This window comes from Thunnus albacares, chromosome 14 (assembly GCF_914725855.1).
Source record: "Thunnus albacares chromosome 14, fThuAlb1.1, whole genome shotgun sequence".
Taxonomy (NCBI): Eukaryota; Metazoa; Chordata; class Actinopteri; order Scombriformes; family Scombridae; genus Thunnus; species Thunnus albacares.
In genome coordinates, this window is record NC_058119.1 from 31,470,350 (window position 1) to 31,482,500 (window position 12,151).

At 39.8% G+C, this 12,151-nt stretch overlaps 1 protein-coding gene across 6 annotated transcripts in view; it reads left to right on the plus strand.

Annotated features, from left to right (window-relative positions):
* The first annotated feature begins 1,455 nt into the window (after window positions 1-1,455).
* entpd6 (ectonucleoside triphosphate diphosphohydrolase 6) overlaps window positions 1,456-12,151 on the plus strand; it is an 18,701-nt gene continuing 8,005 nt past the window's right edge. For 3 of the 6 annotated variants that reach the window (XM_044372208.1, XM_044372210.1, XM_044372209.1), the window contains exons 1-5: window positions 1,456-1,816; window positions 2,748-3,037; window positions 4,265-4,341; window positions 4,563-4,706; window positions 9,075-9,150. In XM_044372208.1, coding sequence (XP_044228143.1) covers window positions 2,806-3,037; window positions 4,265-4,341; window positions 4,563-4,706; window positions 9,075-9,150 — 529 coding nt within the window. In that variant the 5' untranslated portion in view covers window positions 1,456-1,816; window positions 2,748-2,805. The remainder of the gene's footprint in view (window positions 1,817-2,747; window positions 3,038-4,264; window positions 4,342-4,562; window positions 4,707-9,074; window positions 9,151-12,151) is intronic. The other 3 variants (XR_006407040.1, XM_044372206.1, XM_044372211.1) reach the window with 2 other exon arrangements.

Sequence of the window (12,151 nt, forward strand, 5' to 3'; positions counted from 1 at the left end):
ACACACACACACACACACACACACACACGAACCAGATGGTGTTTTCACAGTGAATGAATCAACACACTCCCACCAGATTCCCCACAGACTCTCACACACTCTCATCGCTCACACCGCAGCGTCTGATTGGCTGCTGCAGGTTAACGAGGTAATGAATGGACACACCAGCTGCTCCACAGACACTCAGAGGTATTCAGACTGTTATTTATGAAACAGACTGTCTGCAGTCCTGTTAGCGCCCCCTGCAGGCCGCAGGGCTCATTACAGACACAATATGCACACGATTGATCGTCAGTAAACATGTGAGGTTTGTCCTGAGGGGGGCGCTAGAGGGAAGGTCATTAACACGGAGAGGGTTCCTCCTCTGGAGACATCAATGACATCTAGAGAAATAATTTATTCATTTTTAAAAATCTTAACTGAGTGCATGAATGAACAAGGAAAATAGAAAGAAAATTAAAAAATAAATACCTAAAATAAATAAAACAACAGAATTCACTTGTTAACAGTTTTACAGCCTTCTTATTAGATTTAATGGTCTGTAAGTGAGAGAGGTTTTTTGTTGGCAAACTTACACTTATGAATATGAAACTTAGCTATAATAATTATAAGACTGATAGCGTCGCTGCTACTTTGCATAAAGTTAAACTCAACTTCAGCTCGTTGCTCTTGGCACTGGCATCACTGCTGCGAGGCGTCTGAAGCTCTTCGTCACCACGTTTCACTGAAAATAAACGACTGCCGGCTGCTTTTGTCGCTTATGAATCTTTAGATGTGACCGCACAGTAATACAGGAACGCTGCTAAAAAACATAAAACATAAAATAAAGTATACCAAAAAAATTAATTAATTAAATGAGAGACAAAAAAGTTAAATAATTAGAAGACTAAATAATTTAAAAATAAAAAGAAGAAAAACATGAGAAAAAGATAATTCATAGTGTAGAAAAACAGATTTAATTGGAGAATTATCAGGATTAAAATAAACTATACAGGAAAAAACTGGATTTATTAGAAGTGTTAGTGATTTGTTTTTGAGCATAAGGTCCATATTCTTCAATATATGATACTGTTTAAATAAAATATTGACAATGAAAGAAGCTTTTGTTTAAATTAGCTGAGCTGCTTCCGTGTTTGCTTTTTCTCTCTCTCTACTTTATTGACAACTGTCAAATAAAAAAAAAAACAGTCACATATAAACAAGTTTAAAGAAGAAAAGGGGCAAAGTGCCGGGAATTCAGTAAAATAATAAGTAAAAAAAAAAAAAACTTTCAGTAAAGGATTGTGCAAGAAGCTTTTTACAGTAAATAAAAACTAAATAACACATAGGATGAGGGAAAAATAAATAAATAAAGGGGTGCAGATTAATATTCAAGTAACATTAGTCAATAATGTTTTAAAAATCTTTTGGGTCTTTGTTGCTTTTTTATTTTGCAGTTTAGCTAAAGTTTAGTTTCCTATCTGTTTCTGTCATGTTTGTGGATTAAAAAGTGAACATTCTTGGAGAATAATATTAATAAACTACACGGGAAGATGTTGGAGTTCTTAGACGTGTTAGTGATTTATTTCTCAACACAACTTTTCCTCCACGAATAAAAAAACCGAGTTTATATAAAGTAAGTTGGACATAAAAGACGCTTTTGTTTAAGCTAGCCGTGAAGCTAGCGGAGCTGCTTCCGTGTTTTCGGCCACGTTACCGCCATTCAGCCTGACGTCATCAGACAGCGCCGCATTGTTGACATTAGCAGAAAGAAGAATGAGCAGAGAAGTGAATTAACGGCTGAGTAAACGGAGCGGCTGCCGGTGGTTTCTGCTCGGTACGTAAACACGTTTTTACGGTTTGTTTTAGCGGCTGGAGCTGTTAGCCTGCTGCTAACTCTCCGCTAACCTGCTGCCTGTTTCAGGTTAAACTGTGAAGAAAGAAATGTTGTGTAAAGCTGTAAAGAAACAGCCAGTGTGACTTTATTCCGCCTGTCACGACGTCTAATACTTGTTTAAAATACACGATGTGACTGTATGAATGTTTCCTGTTATAGAAGCAGCTGTTCACACCAAACACCGGCAAATATCTGTCAATTTAATATCTAATTAACATAATTAATTTGAGGAATCAGTGGTGCCATAACTGAAAGTATCTAAAGGTTGTCTTATTTTTAGAGGTTACTTAGTTTTAAACAAAGTCAGTTATTTGATTTTAAAGAAACAAAATCTTCAAACCTTTTTTTACTAACTGTAACTGTGATATCTTCTACTGAGAAACATAGAAAACTGATAGAATCACTAATAAGCAACTAAACTCTGTTCTCGTTTCTCTCACATACAGACTTTTATACTTTTACTTATTTTCACTGAGAATTAAGCTAGAAAATAACATTATATCCTAAACATCAGGTAGTTTCTAATGTTTACAGACTTTTTCTTATTCATTAAACTGTATCTGCAGAATATTTTAATTTTAAATAAATAAATCCTCTATTTCTATAGTCTAAAACCAAACTCTGTTGTCGTTTCTCTCACATACAGACTTATACAAGTTAGAGAACGACATCATAGCCTGAACATCAGATTTAATTTAATAAACTTTTTGTTACCTTTCATCAATGAATTCCTAACAAACAACTTGTAGCTTTAAAATGAATTTTCAGTGATGACTGAATGTTAACCTCCAGTCTTAAATAGTCATCGTCTCCTGCTGCCTTGTGACTGTTTGACTCTTTATTGATCTGTTTTTCATTGATTCCTCGTCAGGCTCTCGGGATGCGGCTCTTCTAGCTCGACTCTGCGGTTTTACACAGAATGAGTCGTGATGAAGAGACCAAAGCTCGCTGGAGTCTTCCTCTTCGTGGGCTGCCTTCTCGCCTACCTGATGTTTGTGAAGCGTCACTATGGCGCCGCCAAGCCCGAAGCCTACAGACTACCTCCCCACCAGCAGCGGCCCGGCCTCGATAGGCCCGTCAGCTTCCAGTACGGCATCATGTTCGATGCTGGGAGCACTGGGACGAGAATCCACGTCTTCAAGTTCCACACAGACAACAGAGGTCTGCGTCTCGTTAGCGATTCATCCGCTGATTATTTTCTACGTTAATAGTTTAGTTAATGAAACGTTATAAAATAGTGAAAGAATCAAATTCACTGATGTTTTCAGATATTTACTGTCAGATATAAGAGAGAAAAACAGACGTTGTCACATCTGAAACATCTTCTTCTTTGATTAAAAATGAAACGATTACTCAGAGCTGCAATGATTAGTTGCTATAGTAACTATTACATTAATCAGTTAATCATTTTGAGTCATTTTTTTAAGAAGAAAAGCTCGAGATTCATGTTTTGACCTGATGATGCTCTCGCACAATAAAACTCACATCACTGTAATCAATTAATCAATTAATCACCAACTATTCTGATAACTTATTAATTGTCTTAATGAGTCTTTATTTAAGAAGAAGAAGTCCAAATTCTCTGATTGCAGCTTGTTAAATGACAGTAAACTGAAGATCTTTGATGACGTTGTCTTTGGAAACACTGATCAATACTTTTCACCATTTTCTGACAGTTTATGGACCAAACAACTGATCAATTAATGAAGAAAATAATCAACAGATTGATATAATTGTTGGTTGCAGTTCTACACTTTATCAAAATAATTGCATATTAATTTCCTTTTGTGGGACTAATCAATGAATCGATCAGTGGAGGAGAGCGACTCCTCATATAAACAGGATGTTTGGATTCTAACTGGACTCATATGGATCCTTTCAGATCAGACTGTGAAGGTTTATCTCAGAGTTGCTTTTAGTGTATTTAAAATCCACATGTTGGCCCCAGACATTAATTACCAGATGTGAGTCTCTGCTGCGGCGCTCTGCTGCGGCGCTCTGTGGCGGTGCTGCCAGAGTTAAAACACACAGACTCATTAGTGCGTTTTAGGGCTTTTGGTTTATTAGGCTTAGAGAAAGTTTCCTGCAGCGTTCGGGCCAAATGCCTTCGTTATCGCATTTAAGCGCTAAGCTAAATCACAGGCTGAGTGCTGTTTTGGCTCCTTTTGTTAGCATCAGAGCTAACGGACTAATGGCAGCACCTGTTAGTTATACAGATGTGGATTAATGACAACTCACATGTAGGCGGTCGGTCAGACAGATGAAGACAGACTCAGTTAAACACTGAGGCTTTCACACACACACACGGAGCTCTGTATGATCCTTTATCAGCTGTTCAGGATCAAACTGCAGCTTTATCATGTTTACGGTGTTTTTTTCTTCCTGCAGAAGCTCCCAAACTGGCCCACGAGACGTTCAGAGCCATCAAACCTGGACTGTCTGCGTACGCTGATGATCCAGAGAAGGTACGAGCTGCTGCTAACGTGGCAGTGATGGAAGGAAGCCGACACCTTATCAATATTACTCCCCACCGTTATTGATTCATCTGCAGATTACTGTCTCTCTCAAAACATGTCAAAATGATTAATGAAATGTTAAAAAATAAACAAAAAACACAATAAATAAAGGAAATCTATAATATTAATATGTATGATATATAACGTCGTTCTCCGTCCTGTGTGTGCAGTGCATGGCCGGGATCGTGGAGCTGCTGGAGGTGGCGAAGGCCAGCGTCCCCCCCTCCGTCTGGAGCATCACCCCGGTGGTCCTGAAGGCCACGGCCGGCCTCCGCCTGCTGCCTGGAGAGAAGGCCGACCACCTGCTGGACAGAGTGAGACTCTCACTGAAGCCTTTCTCTCACATCCGTCTTATAAACCGACATATTTCAGCCGTTTGATTCACAGAGATGCGTTTATCAGAAACATGAATCCATCAGAAATAAACAGGAAACATAAAAACGTCCTCATATGATACGAGAGGCGTCATGTAACCATCAGAGATACATCAGCGCTGCAACTAACGATTATCAGCCGATTATTGTCTCAATTAATCAATGAATCGTTAATGAGATGTCAGACAGTCGTGACTCGTATCGTTTACTGTCACGTTTTAGAAGCTGCAGTTTGTTTTTTGATATTTTGTCTTTAAAAAATGACTGAAACGGTTAATTGATTATTAAAATTGTCATTGCAGCTCTTTGTTTTATGTCATAATTAAACTGTAAATTCGTTCAGATGAATCCACAAATTCTCCTGAATCACTTGATTCTTGCATTTAGAGCTGCAGCGATTAGTTGATTTAATTGATTAGTCACCAACTATTAAATTAATTAATAACTGTTAAATGAATCTCCAATAATCGATTCATCATTTTCAGTCATTTTTAAGTCCAGATTCTCTGATTGCAGCTTGTTTAATGTGAACTGAAGATCTTTGTGGACATTTGATGACGTCGTCTTTGGGAAACATTGATCAATATTTTCATCATTTTCTGACATTTTAACAACCAATGGACTAATTAATTAATTGAGAAAATCATCTGCAGATGAATCAGTAATGAAAATAATTGTTTGCTGCTTTACTTGCCGTTTTTTACAACAGCAGCTTGTTGAAATGTTTGAAATCAAATTAACTAAAACGATCAATAATCTTCACTGTCAATTAATCTGAAGTGTTTTTTTTCGGTTAATATGAGTCAAAGACGACTCATTCACATCTACTCTGGAATCAGACAGTTTTCATATCAAAAATGACTGAAAATGATTAATTGATTATCAGAATAGCTGCAGATAAATGTCCTATGTGTCCACTAATCAATGAATCTGATGTTGCAGCTCCGCGTCGTCTATAATCCGCTCTGTGCTGGATCACATTCAGCTGCATTATGCAATTGAATTGCTTTAGCTAATATCCTCACAGGAAGCTAATGCCTCTCCGCACCCCCACAGCTCCTCCTCCTCCTCCTCCTCTTCATCATCATCATCATCATCATCGTGATGTGAGGGCCAAAAAAGAAAAAGTCTATTAAAGCTTTTAAGTAATCAGTAATAACAGGACTAGAGCAGCCAGCCAAAAAGTGATTTAATCTGAAGCTTTGCTCTTATTATCAGACAGTTTCTGATTCAGCCAAACAGCTGATTACTGGGGGGGGAAGGGGGGGCGCTGAGGGAGGGGGGGGTCAAATATATGTTTATGTGTTAAAGTAGCGTCAGGCTGCAAAAAGAAGCTGGTAACTACAAACTGCTGCATCTCCCGAACAAAAAGCGCCTGTTTCCTGCTGGGGAACCCTCCCGAAACCTCGCAATGCCAACTGTGACGACCATTTCATTCACAGACATGGACCCGTTTCAACACGTTCCATCCAAACGCCAATAAATACAAAACGGAACAAATTACAAATAATCACAAACAGCAGCAGCAGCAGCAAATCAAACTCCAGAGCTACAAACGCTTAACTGCAGAACGGACCCTGAAAGATGGACGAGCCCCCGAATTTGTCTCAACCAGCCTCTGAAGTCATGACAACAGAGAGGCTGAAGGGAAATAATCAATAATTTATTTAAATAAAAAGTGCAACAGTAATGTGATCATCAGTAAAAACAGTGTATCCATGAGTACAACAACACACAGAGATGAAGAGGGCTCAGGTGTTCCCAGCAGGATGGTCATCACGCTGCCCTCCAGGTACCTGCTGCAGTATAGAAACAACTCACCAGAGTATGAGAACAAGCAGCACCTTAATGTCATTCAGTGTGACCTTCACTTCCTGAGGAGATCAATATATCTGACGTCCCTCGCCAATAAATCCACTTAGAAACCAGAGAAAAGAGCTGCAGAACCTGCACATACACCTATGAACACCAGACAACAACAGACGCTGCAGTATAATGTTCATATATATATATATATATATATATATATATATATATATATATATATATATATATTTATACAATTACTAAGGCTACAGCAAATTAACTGACCCCAGAGACTCCAGTCTACAGTTTGGACTCTCCAGTCCAGCACACAGAAGCTTCACTCCTGAATCTAGCAGGTCACAGTTGTTACTCAGATCCAGCTCTCTCAGATGGGAGGGGTTGGACTTCAGAGCTGAGACCAAAACTTCACAGTGAGTCTTGTACAGGAATGTGATAGGAAATCAATAAGTAGCACATCAAGATGAAACATTCAGCCATTTTCTTTCAGTCATAAACAAACAAATCAGAGATCAACAGATTTGCTATCAAATATTTTCTGGGTTGAACAGCTCAGATGAAGACGACGGTTTATCAATGAAGTGTTTATCAGTGATATTGGATCACAGAGTGAATCTCTTTCCACAATGTCTGCATGTGATCACATGACCAAAGCAGGTGGATAAACGTACCTTCATGGGAACGTTTCCAGGAGGCGAATAGGTGTAAAATACATCCTACTGAAAGAAATTTTTTTTGTTCATGTAAAAAAAAGTTTTTTTTTACATCCCATTGATCCAATCTTCAGAACTAAATGTCAGATCACACTCCCAGAAATCATCAGTTTTCAGTTTTCTTCAGTATCAAAGTAATCCAGTGACCGTCTGTTTATCCATGGAAACAAGCTGCTTCTGCAGACTGTTTGACTAAATGTCAACAAATATCAGCTAAAAACAGCTCAAGTTGTAGCTAAAAGCTAATTAGCCACCTGGCAGGTCGAGACTAACGGACCAAAGCAGAGTCTGGAATCTGACCAGAGACGATATCACACCGAAAAACTCCAACAGATCTGAGGCCAGACAGTCAGAGCAGATAAACAGCTGGATCCAGATGCACAAACTGCGTAGATTCATGAATAAAACTGTACTGTGACGGACTATAAGTTTAGATTTTTTTTGTAAATGTCAAAAGTTATAAATAAACTGGGTGGAAAAACGGCATAAGAAGAAACAACTTTATGTGCCAAAAGTCTGATTCACGTTAAAGGTGCAAAGGAATTATGTACGAATTTTAGTTTAAAACATTCAATATTTAACTAAAATGATCAAAAGAATGTGAAGAAATAACCGTTTCGGTGTTAAGTCAAAGACCTATATGTATTGTGCTGCAGAGATATTTATTAAAGTTAGCATGCTAACCAGCTAGCCCCGTCTGTCCTGTCTCGTAATACCAGTTTGTACCTCAAGAGGCGATAGTGAGTCACTATAGCCTCCAACATGAGAGGAAGAAGTAGTGCTTCCTCTTCTAGGTTAGATTTATTCACGCAAACATTAGCTCAACGTTAGCACTGAACTGATATCGTTATCATACTTAGTCAAAGTGGTAGTTACCCAGTTTGCTAGCTAACAGAACAATGATAAGGCACTATTGATTCAGCGCTAACGGAGCGTAACGGACACCCCGACCTTCTGCTGATATGCTGCCCCTGATTGGTTTGGAGTGATCTCACATTCTGCACCTTTAATTCTGATTTAATAGAGCTGCTGTGTCTTAAGTTCAGGCTCATATGATTGTTCCTTCCAGCTGTGGATGCATGAACATAATTTCTGTAATCATAGTTTCATAATTTAGACCATCAGTAGTGATGCTAATGAGTAGGGATGCACGATATTGGATTTTTGGAAATCCGATATGCCGATATTTCCAACTTACTGTGGCTGATTGCCGATATATGCACATATTTTTTTCCCGCTGGCTGAGGAGACTATTATGCTTGCAAGCATTGATTGTACTATTTATGATCAAGAAAGACAATATATGAAGGAAGAACTTAGGAAGCCTTAAAACTTTAATGAACCTGCCAAGTGGGAACAGCAGAGTTTTCTTTGAGTTTATTAGACAGACAGGATTAATGTGTAGGATTTAATCTCTGGTCCACACTCCGGAGCAGAAGGTGGCGCTAATGCACCTAATATGCTGGTTGACAACCGCCGTTATAAACCAAAAAGATTTTTTTTTCCAAACAGAGTGGTACATCCTGTCAGCCGAGGTGTTTCCTGTCTGTGCAGCAGCTCCTCCGCGGACATACCGATGACCATCCGTTAGGGTGAAACAGTCTGTGGAGGGAAGCACAGTCAGGCGGTGGAGGAGATGGCAAGAAATCGGCCTCTCGTTATTGGCAGAAATGGCCGATGCCGATATTTCATTTTAGAGCTTTTATTGGCCGAAAATGTTTATATGTAAGAATAAACAAGACACTGTGCTGCTGTTCTCCTGTGTGTCCAGGTGAGGGCGCTGTTCATGGAGTCTCCGTTTCTGTCCAGAGACGACAGCGTGTCCATCATGGACGGCACCGATGAAGGTATGTCTTTATTGATCACTGATCGACACTCTTGTCACATAAACCAAACTGAAGCGAATCAGAACCACTCAAAAATAAAAACTGATATTTGGGGCTCTGTGACCTTTGCTGAGGTTTCGTGCGGAACATGATCCTCTTTATCTCTTTATAACTTTATTAGATTACAGACACTCGTGTCCTCATCGTTTCATTAGTGTAATCTGTGAAGCCGCTCAGATGGATGAGCGGCGAGTAGATCCTGTTCCCCACAGAAGCCTCAGAGGTCCCACTCTGATTTCCCCACTGAGAACCCACAACATGGAGGATTAAACAACATGGAGATTAAAAGTTAGTTGAAACGGGAGACGAACCAGGCAGACGGTCTGCGCTCAGTCCTGCAGGAGGGTCTGAGTTCAGATGATCAGTCGATTAACAGAGATTGATCATTGATTAATCACAAGCAGCAAAACCATGAAGCCAAAAACTGCAGTTCCTCTAAAGGTCACTTGAGGCTCCAACAGTGAGTCAATCCCCATAGACCCTCATAGACCTTCATAGACCTCCACAGACCCCATAGACCCCCATAGACCTCCACAGACCCCATAGACCTCCACAGACCCCATAGACCTCCATAGACCTCCACAGACCTTATAGACCTCCACAGACCCCATAGACCTCCACAGACCTTATAGACCTCCACAGACCCCATAGACCCCCATAGACCTCCATAGACCCCATAGACCTCCACAGACCCCACAGACCTCCACAGACCCCATAGACCTCCATAGACCTCATAGACCTCCATAGATCTCCATAGACCCCCATAGACCTCCATAGACCCCCATAGTCCTCCATAGACCCCCATAGACCCCCATGGACCCCCCATAGACCTCCATAGACCTCCATAGACCCCCATAGACCCCCATAGACCTCCATAGTCCTCCATAGACCCCCATAGACCTCCATAGACCTCCATAGTCCTCCATAGACCTCCATGTTAAAATGAACAACTTTACGGCAGAAATAATCATGTTTTTGTTTTATTTACTTGTTTATAACTGTGCTGTAATTAATTTCTATGTAATTACTCGTTTCAGTTTAATTAACGAGTTGATGTTCAGTTTTTCTATGACGTACATTTTGTTTTTTAAGCCTGTTTTTTGCTAATGAAAATTAGCATTAGCATTATAACAGTTAACCATAGACTGTAAATGCACCGCGCTAACCAAGCTAGCGGCTAGCAGCTAGCATTAGAGTCAGCTCCACCCTCTCATCCAAATATGGTCACTTCTGTCTCCAAAAATCCAAGATGGCGACGGTCAAAACGCCAAACGAGAGACCACAAACCAACGTTACGGCGGCTACGTCTGTTATTTTTATACATTTATCAAACTAAAACACAAATCAGCTCCTCAGATGTGAAGATTTGCTGTTTTTCTGTTTTATATCATAATAAAGTGAATACCTGCGTGTAGATCGGGGCAATATATCGATATTATATCGATATCGTGATATGAGACGAGATATATCATGATATGTCATAAATGTCTTTTCCTGGTTTAAAGGCTGTATTACAGTAAAGTGAGACTAGTCATTAAATCCACATTACTGATGATTATTAATCAATAATCTCATTGTGTGAATGTGATGTGTAAACACCAATAGTCGTCCTACAGTTCTGTTGCGATATCGATATTGAGATATTTGGTCGATAATATTGTGATATTTGATTTTGTCCACATCGTCGACCTGCACAGTGTTTTAGTGTCTGTTAATAAAAGGTCGTCACCTTCAACATTTAGACGTTTTTTCATGATTTTATGACGTTTTTTAGACCCGATGAAGTTCAAACACATGAAGACTTTTTTAGACTTCAGTCGACTAAATGAGAAGTCAAGTTGAGTTTCAACCTTTTTAGTACAAATTTCCCTTTTTGCTTCTATTCTTTAACAGGGAAACATCAAAGAAGAGAGAATTTCATACTAAGAAGACTTAAACTGTGAAAAATATCCGTTTTTATTTGATTAACTCAGCCGGCTGAAGCTTCATAGTAACTTCAGATGAACTCCATCACTTACACTGTAAGCATATTATGAATGAACGTTTTAATGGATGAAAAGGAGGAAGAATTACAGCAAGAAAAACATGTTTAATGTTCATTTTTTTTGCTTCTGACTGGTTTAAGACACACTGTCCTTTAAGTGATTCCTGTCTAACAAACATTCATCATTTCCAGCTTTATTAATTAGGCTTTAGGAGACTTCAGCAGACATTTTACAGACCAAACGATCGATCAGTTAATGGATGAATGATGAAGAGGGTTGGTTGGATGTGGCCAGATGTTTGTTGGGGGGTCAGTCGTGTCCCTGCGGTGACCTCCTGCTCTGCCATCACAATGAACTCACTAATACGATTGTTGTTGGGTATTTATGTTTCTATATGAACCACATGTAGGTTCTGTGTTTGAAACGTTTGCTCTGTGTGCAGCTCGCACAGAATATAATCCAATCCTTTATAAAGTAGTTCATACAAGCAATTATGGCCATGTGGGATAATGTCCCACTTAATCTTGAAGGCGATTATCCCTGAGGCTGAAATGTTTTCTCCTTCTCTCTGAGTGGGATCAGCTCGTTACTCCTCTGCCATAAATGTCTTTTAATGATTACTGAATTAACTTCTTTTCCTCGGAGCCACTAATGGACACATTCCTGTGCTGCCGAGCCGGCCATCAGCGCTCCTCTCAGGAGTCTAACCGGATCCGCTCAGCCTTATTATCGCTCCATATTTTGCCGTTCTTGGCCCGATGCTTATGGCGGGCTGAGATTACCCTCGCAGCGTCCTGAATGGAGGCGACTTATTGTTAATGCAGATGTCAGAGTGGTTAGCGGGGGGGGGGGGGGGGGGGGGGGCTGCTAAGTGCCGGTGTTTAGCTCCATGTCCCTCCACATACTTGTTTGTTTTGTTTTAAAATGGCTTCTTAGAGTTTTATGGTAAAGCTCCTATGATACAGTTCCTATCAAGC